General features: G+C 51.7%; 1 protein-coding gene across 4 annotated transcripts; it reads left to right on the top strand.

Moving 5' to 3' along the window:
* The first annotated feature begins 182 nt into the window (after positions 1-182).
* TAC4 (tachykinin 4 (hemokinin)) lies at positions 183-8,424 on the top strand. 4 transcript variants are annotated; one of them, XM_012726126.1, is made up of 5 exons: positions 183-406; positions 4,421-4,514; positions 6,048-6,080; positions 6,985-7,044; positions 8,058-8,424. In XM_012726126.1, exons 1-5 carry the CDS (start codon positions 347-349, stop codon positions 8,099-8,101), a joined length of 291 nt encoding a protein of 96 aa, XP_012581580.1. In that variant the 5' UTR covers positions 183-346; the 3' UTR covers positions 8,102-8,424. The 4 variants fall into 4 exon arrangements, with proteins under 4 accessions (XP_012581580.1, XP_012581578.1, XP_012581579.1 ...); XM_012726124.1 differs by lacking the exon at positions 183-406 and adding an exon at positions 1,754-1,965 and having other exon boundaries at positions 8,259-8,424; XM_012726125.1 differs by lacking the exon at positions 183-406 and adding an exon at positions 1,754-1,965 and having other exon boundaries at positions 8,228-8,424.
* The last annotated feature ends 3,968 nt before the right edge of the window (positions 8,425-12,392 follow it).

The following is a 12,392-nucleotide window of genomic DNA, read 5'->3' as shown; positions in this document are numbered from 1 at the left end:
CAAAGAGATTCCTGGAAGGGGATGAATGTGGTATGCAGTTGGGGATATCCTCCCTCAAACCTCCACACGTGCCCTTATTCATCTCTGCCTTCCTTGGTCTGGACCCAGTGATTACAAACGTTGTAAGGACTTTGGTGTGCCAAGCACACACTTATCACAGCCTCACTTCCAGAAAGCTCGAGGCATCATCAGCTGCCCTCCTGCAGACTAGCAGGGCTATCCTCAGTTCAGCTGGCCCCCTTGGGAGAAACAGAACAAAACACCTGCTTGCAGCAGAGTGCAGTGTCAGCCAGCCCGCATGCCTAAGGGAGCAGTGAGGGCTGGGTGACACCCGAGGCAGCCACCTATGAGCAGGACATGGTCTGCGCAACCTCCCACCACAGCTGCAGAGCTGCCAGAGGTACAGGTAAGAAACAGGGAGAGCCCAGCAAAGGGGTCAGTTTTTGCTGGGGTAGGAATAGAGACAGAAAAATACTATTGAGGAAGTGACCATTGATTTGGACCTTTAAAGGTGGGCAGGAGCTCGCCATTTCCTCCCAGAGGCAACAGCCAAGGCCTGGGGGGGCGGGGCAGAAGTCTCTACCCACCCTGGGGTCCGCGCGGTGAGTGCTGGGCAGACTGGAGAGTCAAGCCCTTCCCTTGCTCTAATTTCTATGACCGCATGTACCAAACGTGAACAAAGCTTGTCCACCAGCCAGGAGTCTCTCCTGGACTGTGAGACGCTGCTGGACAGGAGTGGTGTCTTCTACATTTTTGTGGCCCACGCTTCCCCCAGTGTCAATAATAGTAACAGTAATAACAGTTAACGGGTATTAAATATTTACCATCACGCACTGTGCTAAGTGCTCCATTATCTCATTTCATCTTCAAACATCTTTCCAAATAAGTGCTATTATTAATCTTGTTTTAAAGATAAAGATTCTTAGGTTTAAAGGGGTTGAGAAATGTGCCTAAGATCACCCAGCCAGGATGCATGGCGGGTGGATGGGAGATACGGAGGCGTTAAGTGGAGAAGGGCCTGGAATGCCACGCGTGGGGCTTGAATGTCATGCCCGTGGGTCATGGGGACACACGGGAAGGCTGTAAGAGGGAACAGACAGGCCAGGTTGGCTGTAGAAAGATCACTGAGAGTAGTGGGAAGGTGTGTATCAGCAGCAGAGACGATGACACTTATGGCAGGGGGTGTTTTTTTCCCGGCAAATCCCAATTACAGTTTGTGAAGCGTCTCATTTCTTTAAGCACAGTGTTGTTTCTTGTAGGGCAAGACCTGTGTTTCCACACATGGAGACCGCAGATGCCCAGGAACCCCAGGGTGGGGGGAGGTGGTGCTGATGATAGGAAGGGGGCCAGCTGTGTGGTGAAATACTAAGTTCTGGGGTGAGGCCTCTCTGTGCAAGGGAGCAGAGCACCACGAAGGGAGGAGACATCAGTGCCCTCGCCCATCATGCTGCCCAGAAGCCCCTCAGGGCTTCCAGTCAGGAAGCTGCAAGTTCCAGCCCCACACACTGCTCCATTGTGCACCTGCCACTGAAGGGCATGCAGCCAAGGAAGGGAGGCCGGTGTTGCATCAGAGGGCGAAGCCCAGGGATCAAGTGCTGGGGTGGCAATGGAGAGACCTGTCCCTCCTTCGGAGTGGCTCCTCACACCATTGGCCTTTCTAGTGAGGGAGGGAGGGGAGTACCGGAAATGGCCCAGGGGGCAGATAAACTGGAGAAGAAGCAGGCTAGCTGGAAGGACTGAAAACAGGTGGCACTTCCCCGCCCACCTGACAGGAGCCAGAGAGGCACCAGAGGACAGATCGGCTGGACCAAGAGTGGCTGGCAGAGGGGCCAGGGCAGGAGGCTCACCATGCTGCTCTGCCTCGCCCTGTTCCTCCTCATGGGGCTGAACGCCTGCACTTTGGCTGGGGACGAGGAGCTGGTTCTCAGCGCCGAAGCGGGGCCCTGGGTAACCGTGACCCTGGAGGTACCTTTGGGCAGAAGCAGGGTTTGGGGGGCAAGGGGAGGAAACTCCTTCGTGGTTGCTGGGAGAGCAGGTTTATACTGAAAGGCCAGCTGTCTGTCTGCTCTCTGTGGCCTGGCCAACCTCTGAAGGGACCAGGAGCAAGTATGAGAGAGTGTGTATGTGTGTAACACTTATAACATGTACTGTGTTTCCGGCACTGTTTAGAAATATTAACCCATTTAAGTTTCATATCAACCTCATGGGGAAGAAGGTACTTTATTATCCCCAGTTCACAGAGGTGGAAACTGAAGCACAGAGATGTCAAGTGGTTTGTCCAAGATTACACAGCTTCTGAAGCAGCTGGCTTCAACCAGCACTTCATCGGCACGCCTTGCCCACGGTCTGATTCTGTATCTCTGCGCATCAGAGATATTCTTTCAAGGGATCATCTTGGGCCAGGGTCACTGTTGTGTCTCCCATGTAGAAACTTACCTCCTGACAAGTAGTGGTTTAATCCTCAATCTTTTCTACTCAACTGACCTGAGCACTGTCACTGGGGAGAAATCTCAAAGTTAGAAACCAGTATTGTGCCCACCTGCTCTGATCCTGCCCCCGGAAGCTCCCACTCTGAGAGGAAGACGTCTGCAGCCCAGAGACAACAGGGCCAGTGCTTGGAAAGTCGCCTAGGAGGACTCCCAGCTGATGCAAGGCTGAGGCTGGTGCCTCCCAGGCCCCAGTGACAAGCAGAAGCAGTGGGCAGACAGCCATTGGTGCTAGGTTTGGCTGGCTGCGAGTGGAAGTGCAAGCTGTTGAGGAGACCAGGGTTCCAGTCTCAGCTTCTGCACTGATTCCGTGTGGCCCTGGACAGGGTGCAGCTGCTCCTCTCAGGACATGGCTTTGCTTACCTGTAAAGTCAGAAATGACTCCGAGTGTTTCCCCCCGTCTTTACAGAATCTGCCCAGTGTCAGAGGACCCAGCCCGGCAGAGGTGGAACCACGTGACAGGGTGTCCTGTGGGTACACAGAAACCAAGGAGTACAGCTAGACTCCCTCCCACCCCGCAGCTGGGTCTAACATTCCTCCTTTCTCACCCTGAAACAGCCCCCTGCTCCCCAAGACACACACTGGGAACACTGGGGAGACTGACTAGAGTGCAGAACTTACACTGTGGCGAGGTGACAGAGGAGTGGTGGCGCCCTCAGGCTCACTCCCTGCTCTCAGGGGTCCTGCCTGCCATCATCACTGGAGTTGGGGACTTGGGTGAGAAGGTAACGTGGGCTTTGTGGGGGCAGAGAAGGGACCAAGTGTCTCCCAACCCCTCTCCCACCCCAGAAACCCAGTGGCTGGGAGAAAGGTGAGTGTTACTTAAGTCATCAACAGTCATCCTTGCCAGCTTGTAATTGAAGGCTGCCTTTTTTGGGACAAAGTGATTTTCAAGCTTTTTAGAAATGGGTCCAAATCTCCAGAGACTTCTCTGGTTTCTGATCAAGTGACTCCAGCTCGGGACAGCTGCCCAAGCCATTGATGTGCTAGAGACAGACTGGAAGTGACTGAATTAGTTCAAGGCCTAGAAGACAATTCACTCCTGAGCCCCTAAGTTGGGATGAGGAGAGCTGTAAGAAGCAAGTGTTTCTGCGGCGCCCCAGCCAACTGTTCCAGGAGCTCAGTGCTGTCCCTACAGCGCTACAGGTCAGAGGAAGGGCCCCTATCCAGCCCAGGTCCGTGCCCCTGGCAGGCCCTTCATGACAGCTGTTGACCTGTCGTCATCAGCCTGTGGAGACAAGGAGACCCTCACTCCCAGGCCAGAGAAAGCACCCCTCGGCTGCCCGTCTGAACGCTCCACGTGCTGTGCCAGCTACTGGGGACACAGATGTCTACGGAATGTCACCCCTGTCATTCTTCCACAGGGCAGAGCTGAGCAGGCCTTTCTTCGGGCTGTGCCTACTGGGTGCCCACCTGAGCCCCTGGGCTGTCTCTCCTTGTCTACATTGAACACACCTCCAAGCTAGAGCAGAGCCATGCTCTGGCATCAGGCTTTGAATCCTGGTGCCACCATTTCCTGCATGCCCCTAGATGAGTCACTTAACCTCCGTTACTCTGCTTCCCCATCTGTAAAATGGGGACAATCATCCTTCCTTCTCATGGTGGTTGTGAATGAGATTACGCCTGATGTGTTTGAAGGTTTGAGTTAGACAACTCATTGTTTTCATCTGTAAAATGGTAACAAGAATAGTACTTGGGGGTTTGGTGAGAATTAAACGAGTTCACATATGCAAGTGCTCAGTACCGTGCCAGGGACGTAGTAGGTGGATGCTACTGTCGTCTCTGTGTGCGGCATTTGGTAAAGCATGCAGTGCCAAGACCCGTGCTATGGCTGTTCTCACTGCTCAGGCTGCTCGTCTTGTCTCTTCACCCCTGCCCCCACCCATGTCCCCCATGCCCCAAGTCTAACTCTAATGAACTCTCTACTTCTTCAGGAAAACATTATCCCCAGCATTCAGCTCCAGCTTCAGGAGGTGAAGAGGGGCAAAGCAAGCCAGTTCTTTGCGCTGATGGGGAAACGGGTGGGAGGTGAGTGACTAAGGTGGGTGTGGCTTTGAGCGGGTTCTTACACTATGCAGAGGCCCCAGCTTGAAGTCCAGGACCCAGAGTCCAGTCCAGTGGGGATCATTCACACGCTGGGATGCAGTATGTCTCCATATAAATAATCTACAAATTGGACACTTGGGGGAGTGTTACTCATGCTAGCTAGGGCTGTCTCTGGCCTATGGGGAGACTGTCCCCCCCTGGCACCAACCCTTCCTTGGTACTGTAAATGACTCTGGAGAGTGGTGGCAGAGCTACAGATCAACAGCTAGATGTGAGCTAACCCACAAGCCATACCTTCTAGTCAATTCTGTTGGGCTCACATAGAATTACCAAAGTGAACCTGTTTCCTGAGGGCACTCTTGATTCAGTTCCTGGGAGGACAGGACAAGGAAAAAATATTCCCAACAGAACATTTTTATCTTTCTTAGGTCAACATTATACACACACACACACACACACACACACACATGTATATATATATATATATATATATATATATAAAGGTGTGTTGGTGAGGGTCTGAAGGAACTAGCATGTTTATGCACTATCTGGAGGACATGTTGGCACTACCCATCTTGACCAATATTCTCACTTCAGGAACTCTGTCAAATAGGAATCCTGTCAGTGCCAGCATCCTGAGCTATTTGTTCCAGAGTGTTCATTGCCAACTTGTTTGTAACAGCCAGGATTTGGAAATCACATCAAAACCATCCACCAGGGAATGACCACACTATATTAGGCCTAGCCATAACCCTTTGTGGTACAAAAAGGATGAGGCAATCTGTAGAAAGATACATAGAGATCTCAAAGGTGGTTAAGCAGGAAAAGAAGTGTATTGTTTTTTGACAAAACTAAATGCACACACACATATACCTAAAGATGCACAAGGAAGGTTCTAGAAGGAAATACATCAATCAACAGTGGCTAGCCCTCCAAAGTTGGAAGTGGTGGTGAGGGAGAGTGCAGGACTCCTCATTTTTACTGTACAAACCTCCACATTAGTTCTTTCTATACTGGATATGTATTCTTGGAATATTTTTTTATTTTTTAAAAAATGCTTGCAAAAATGAAAAACTAGCATATGACCAAACATTTTGCATCTTAGTGTTCTCCTCTACAAAATGAGGTTTAGCCTGAACTTCAGAGTTTTCTTCTAAATCCAACCCATGAGGAGCATGGGGTGGGGGTCTACGGGGAAAATTCCAAGAGCTCCTACTGTGCTCACGTGATCCAATCACACAACTGAGGCCCAGGAAAGTCCAGCACTTTCCAGGGATAACCTGCTAGAGCCAGCACCAGTGCCCCTGATCTGTGCACTTCCCACACCACCACGCTGCCTCCTGCCAGGAGCAGCTGAGTAGCCTGGCCATATGAGGACAACTGGGAGGGACTGGAGCTCCACTGAAGCCCCAAGGCACCCAACCCCAGAGAGCCAGGGGCCGCTCCCATGTCACTGACCCCCGCACCCCTGGGAAGCATTGTGGCCCTCATTCCTTCTTTCTCTCTCTCCCCCAGGAATACCTCCTCTCCAGTCAGAGAGAAGAACAGGTAAACTGTCAACCAGACCTCCCCCTCAGCAAGTTCCCTGAGGGGGGCCAAGTTGTCCTAACCACTAACAAGTCTGACCAGAGACACACCACACTGACAGTGGAGGTGGAGGGGGCAGATCGGCCACACCTGGTCTCCTGGTTGCTTCCTTAGACAGCCTCCTGGTTGCTTCATGTCAAGGGAGTGGTGGGAGGGACGAGGAGACAGGAGTGAGGCTAGTTCAGAATGACCTTGGGTCTACAGCCTGGAAATGGAAGGATGGATCAAGCCATTCCTCACCTTGGACCCAGAGGACCTTAGAAGTGCCTCTCTAAGCAAGCGGTACCCCGTCTAAAGCCCTTTGGTAAAACAAGACAAACAAAACTGACCAAACCAACCGCCCTTTACGCACCAGCCCTTCGGTGCTCTGTGTACCAAGCCCAGTGCCTCAGCGTGACTCACCACGTGCTCAGGGCTGCCCTGGGGACTCCCAGGCCGCTCTCCTTCCGGACTGCCTGGCCTGGCCAGGTGGAGCTTCTCTCCAGGGCCTAGGCCCGAAGTTCTGCTTTGCACAATGCACTGCACTGTCCTGCTGGGTCACAGAGCTGTTGTTCTGGGACTAGAAACCTGCCCACGCGCAGGTGCCAGGTCTGCCATCTCCTTGGTATCCCCAACACGCAGCAGTTTCTATTAGAACCGCCCTTGAGGTGTTTATGGAAGGAAGGGCAGGAGGGAGGGAGAAAAAGGAATCAGTGGATGAATCAGTGGGCGAATGAACCAATTCATAGGTTTTCCTCGGCTCCTAGGATGATTGAGAAACAATTTCATTTACAAGATCCCACCTCTGGCTCCGGCCCTGGCCCTTTTGGTTAAAGACAGCCTTCCTCTGCCACACTCTCCTGCTCTCTCTCCTCTCCTTAACTAGGGTATCATCGGGGACAAATGGTCCAGGACCTCCTGGGCAGGAAAGGCCCAGCGACAGAAGGTAGGTGAAGCTGACCTTGGAATGCAAGAGCATCTTGGGAAAGGGGCCTCTTTGCTGCCAGCTCATGGTAGGGCTGGGCAGCGGCCAGACAGAACAGCCCCAACTGCCACTAGGCGAGGTCATAGCAGTGGAAGCACAGAAGGTGGTCCTGCTGGTAATCCAGGCCAGAAAGGCCAGCACCCCTGCATCTGGACTGCCCCTCTGCACCCACACACCCAGGCCCTCCACGTCCCACTTTCCAGGTAGCGGAATGGCGTGTACAGATGAAACCTAGACTTGTACCTTCAGTCTTAAGATATTTCCTATCTCCAAAATTGTAAATGCAAATCACCCTAGCAGGGTTACCAGCTAACCCTACTGAAGCCACAGCCACATGGACTCAAGAGGATGAGCATGCAGCAAGGGAGTCAGCCTAGGAGAATGCCAGCCCCAGCCAGCACAGAGGAAGGGCTGGGGGTGTCCCAGCTAGTCATGATGCTGAGCCCCAGGATCCCAACGACCTTTCCCCAGAGCCGCAGACTTCCGGACCTAACTTCCTGTACAGATAGATCAGTGTTCATGCTTACACAGGCTCTTGGGAATGAAGACAGGAAGTGTCTTCCCTGAGATTTTTGCTTGAGGCATTTCACTCAATGGGTCATGGGAGCCCCCAACACCAAACAAATAAATTAACTGCCATTCTACTCTGGACCTTAAAAAATCATGCCTTATCAGGGACGGCCAGCAACTGGCCCCAAATTGCAGTGAGTTGATAACAGGGCCAGGACCGAAAGCCGTGTCCCAGTTCCTAGTCCATGGTATTTTTGTGGCCCCAACACTTCAGAGGGTAACTGAGGGTTGGCCCCATCCACACTCTGGAGGCCTTTGGGATGGAGCAGTGGAGGATATGGCAAATGAGCCTGTGATCTGATCACCCTGCCTATCCAGGCAGGAAACGTGAGGTGGGGAATGGTGTGGTAGGGAAGGCCTACACGGTGGAGAGGCCAGAAGACTCCCCTAACATGTATGTGCAGAGCTCTCCCCAGGCAGAGAGGATGAGGACATGGGGTCCGAGTGAGAGCGCCCAGTGCATGCTTCCCGGAGGACAAAGTTCCGTTGTCCCTACCTGGACCACACAGCTAACCATCCGCCGGGCCAACATTCCTTTTGGGGTCACCTGGGCTCAACGCTGACGTGCTCACAGGCTCTCACTGAACACACTGGACTCATTCCAGACCTGCGGCCTCAAGCAGCGGTCCCACACAGATGAACTGTTGTCACAACTGCAGCTGGCGCGAGCCTTCACCCTCACTCACTCTCCTCACCACAGCAGGACCCACCGGCACCACTCCCCGCTATACTCAGGGCGCAGGCAGGATCAATAAAGGAATGAACAGTGAATGCCTTCTCTGGTTCAGGACACATGGGCAGGCCAGACGGTCTTTCCAGAATCACAAAGGAAACTGCCCTCGAGGGGGAAAGCAGGCTTGGGGCACAGGTAAGGATGACAGAAAAAGGAAAGGGAGCCTGACAAAGTGGGCATTTTGGAGCAGGGAGACTTGAGGGCAGGGAGTTTTTCCCTTTAGAATACTATGAAGCCCAGTCACTGCTCCAAAGCCCCTAGTCCACGTCTTCCTAGAGAACTGGGAATGAGGGCTTTCAGTCCTCTTTGGGGGACCCAGGCAGCTGATCATTCCCTAAACTCGCCCAGCCCTGAACAGAGGCCTCCAGAGGAATGAAACAGGCCCGTTTACCAGTGACCACGATAGAGCCCAGGACACTTAGAAAGCAGCATGTTGGTCAGAGGAAGCTCTAGGTGGTTAGTGCAGCATTGAACAAATGAGCTGGTGCCTGGATGTCCCTGTCGCCAAGCAAACGTGCTGAAGTTTTTTGGGTGTCTTGTTGCTTTGATGGGGATGACTCAAATGTTCAGAGGGAAGGTACTGACAGAGAAGGCAGAGGCTTTATTTAGCCCTGGGTGCCTGGGAAGGTTCTAGTGACAGCCAAGGCCACTAAGAGGTCAAGTAGCTAAGGTGTAACTGGTTAATGCTCTTCCACAAGACCCAAGGTCAGTCTCCAGCCTGGAACTGTTCACCAGCCTCGAATAAGCTGCAGGTTTCACTTTTCTCATACCTTATCCACCGGGAGAAGCACCTCAGGGGTGGGGGGCGGTGCCAGTCCTTTCCTTGTTCCATCCACTCCTACCCTAACCGCCCAAACTGCCAGGCACTGCCAGCACCATCCCTCCACCCAGAGCTGCGGTCCCAAGAGGTTAATTCATTCTATTAATCCCAGGTGAAGGACTGTGAAGGTTGAAGATTTTCATTCTTTCAAGTTTGGGAGATTCAGCACAAACTAAGTCCCCCACCTAGCGAACCTCCTCTAAGAGCTGCCTGTGGCTGGGATCCAACAGCGCCAGGCACTAAGAAACGCGAGGCTCGAATTTGTCTACAAACATGCTGGCCTTCCAGGGAGTGGGGGAGGCCACACCTGCTCTCCAAACACGCTTTTTAAGCTCATGTTCACTGAAGCTTCGGGGCCTCTATTGCCATTCTCAGCTTTCACTAAGGTCAAGGTCTGTAACGCTTCCCCAGCCCAGGAACCACCGCTGCTCTCTTCTCTAGCAAAGCACCCCACGTTCTCACTGAGGGTCCATATCAACGGGCACAGGCACCTCATCTTATTTAACTTCGTCCCACTGTCAATAGGGCTTGGCACCTAGGAGGTCCTTGGACTTTTGACCAAGGGTTCGCCCTTTGCCCTCAGGGAACCTGTGTCTCCAGAGCCACAGGGATCAAATTTAAGTAACAACTGACAGCTCATACCTCCACTTCCCAGACTCAACTGCTCCAAAACAATAACGATTTTGAGCTCTCAGATTAAGAACGCACAGATTGGCTGATATATTTAACTGTAGTAACCTCTTTGCCTACGGGATACTCTGGGGCTGCAGAGGGGAGGCTTCCCTGGACCAAGCAGGGAGGGAGAGGCTGTGAGCAGGGGATGGCAAAAGCTACTGAGGGAGAATCAGCAGCCACGATAAAGGGGAACCCAAGTCATAAGCAATAGGGAAGCACAAGAATGTTGGAGCTGGAAGTGGGGAGCTCAGTCCTGAGGAGACATCCCCCTTTTCTTCATTTGCTGCTGCAAGGAGGTGGCTAAAAATTCCAGGGCCAGGCAGGGCGCTCAGAAGACAAACCACATGAGCAAACAGGTGCTGAACTGGCTCTGAGGGTGCCAACTCAAGTCTGGGAAAAGTGCCCTTGGGGGTGTCCGAAGTGGGAGTCCCCTGTGTACCTCACTACCTCACTTCTCACCACAGGCAGTCAGTTCAAGGGGCCTACAAGACCAGACCAAATGCTTGCGTCTCAGACGTCCTCCTTGCTCTCACCCAGGGCTATGAAAGCATTCCCAAATAGGTGCTGAAACTGTTTCTCCAGACACTCCAGGTTGACAAGATGCTGGATGCTCACGTCACATGCATTAAGCAGGGATCACTAGATACCGGGCCTGGGTTTTTGGTGCTGTGACAGCAGCATCTTGGTCTCCCACCCATGGTCACCTCTACCTCCTGTCCACTGTTCAGGTTAGCTCAGGCTTCAGGTTTGCAAATACGTCAGCTGGTTTCCACGAGCCAACGTGGAGGCCACCGGGTGTCACTTCAGCCACACCGGATTAGTGCAAATGAATTATTGCAAATAACCCACCCTTGAGAAGCAGCTTCCAAAATTAGGGCTATTGTGGAAGGAGCAGCACACATATCCAGCGACGGGAGCAGCTGCTGGCGGGCATACCTTTTCTCTTGAGATGAGTCGAAGTTCTAAATAACATTGGAACAGAGTAAACAGAAGGGGAGTTGTTCCCAAAACAAATTTAAAAAAGGCTGACTTCTTGGAATGAACCAGACATGTCAAGAATAAAGGTGTTTATATCTCACACAGAACATTTGGGAGGAGAGATGGAACCAAAGTTACGCAACAGCACAGAATATCTTCTCCATTCTTGGGCACAAACAAACCCCCAGACCCTAAAAATGGGGGCAAGACAACCTTCACCTTAAGGTATTGCACAAGACAGAAGTGACAAACTGATTATTTCAGCAGTGGGGACATCCTGCAACACTGGCAACCCTTTGATTCCTTAATGACATCCATGGACATTTTGTTCAAGGTAGCAAAGGATGTGGGCAATTATAGTGTCCCATCAGCAGGAAACCGTCTGATAGAAGCAGGCAGCATACAAGTTTGTGGCAGGAAAATTCTAGAGTATAACTAGGGGGGGTCCAATTCTGTTTAACTCCAGGATCCCAATGGAAAAAAAGGTAGCTTCTAGAATTGCCAGCACACATCACATACAAAAGCCTATACAACATTGTGCATATATATCTATGCATCTGTGAGGCCACGAGAAGGAAGCTTATGTGAGCCAGGCCCTCCCCCCAAGCTGTCATTTCCCTGTAGAAAGGAGCTGGTACTTGAACCAGCAGTGTGGAGCTAGGCAACCTACCTGGGGCTTCCTTTCTCAAGCTGGGGTTTATCTCTTTTTATTTAAAAATATTTATTTATGCATACCAGAACAGGGTTACAGACCAGAGGGGTGTGTGTGGTGGTGGTGGTGGTGGGGGCGGGGTGTGTTTGAGAGGATTCACCAGAAACAGAGTGGTGAGTAGAACAGGTAGATACTGAAATACACTGCTGAGGGGAGCAGCGGGTGAGACAGCAGATCTGCTGTGTCATGTGGGTCAGCTCCCTGGCTGGGAATCGGACTGGGGCTGTAGCAGCCTCATAGTGCTGTGCTTTAACCTTTTGCACCACCAGAGAGAGGGCCTAAGCTGGGGCTTATTTCTACCTCCACGTTCAGGAATGGACTTCAAAGGCTCAATTTTCTGAACTATAGACAAATGCTTATCTGCACTAAGGTAACGAAAGACCCAATTTTAATTAGATTCTCAAAAGGTCAGGAGAATCACTGCTGAGAACCATGCTGCTTATTCTTCACACCCCTTGTGAAAAACTGTATGGCTAATGCCAACTGCCCTTCAGGGAAGGAAAAAGCTGATGTGTTTGACTGACCTTGAAAAGTCACAAATATATTCTTAATGTTCCAGAAGGAATGTGTACTGTAAGCAAGCTGTGGCTTTTTCTATACTAACTCTTCATATGTAGCCTAACCTTGATCTGAACCAATTGGCTTTACAGGCAACTCCGTTCAATGTCATTCCTAACCCTACCCAGGCAACCACCCAGAACCTCAGGGACAAATCAAAGCTAAAGCCAACTATTCTCTTGTGAGAAAAATAAGTACAAGCATTCCCTAACTCAAGACAGCACTGACAAATCCCACTCCTTGGGTTTTGGAGTCCATAAGGG

Source organism: Condylura cristata, unplaced genomic scaffold (assembly GCF_000260355.1).
Source record: "Condylura cristata isolate star-nosed mole 26May11 unplaced genomic scaffold, ConCri1.0 scaffold00017, whole genome shotgun sequence".
Lineage (NCBI taxonomy): Eukaryota > Metazoa > Chordata > Mammalia > Eulipotyphla > Talpidae > Condylura > Condylura cristata.
Note: the sequence above shows the minus strand (reverse complement) of the source record. Positions and strands in the feature narration are given on the sequence as shown.

Excerpts from the sequence above, each read along its gene's own strand:
- TAC4 (XM_012726123.1), top strand. The coding sequence starts at position 1,849 with ATGCTGCTCTGCCTCGCCCTGTTCCTCCTCATGGGGCTGAACGCCTGC. Across the intron at positions 6,081-6,984 it reads CCAGTCAGAGAGAAGAACAG|GGTATCATCGGGGACAAATG; the intron begins GTAAACTGTCAA and ends CTCCTTAACTAG. Across the intron at positions 7,045-8,057 it reads GAAAGGCCCAGCGACAGAAG|AGCTCTCCCCAGGCAGAGAG; the intron begins GTAGGTGAAGCT and ends ATGTATGTGCAG.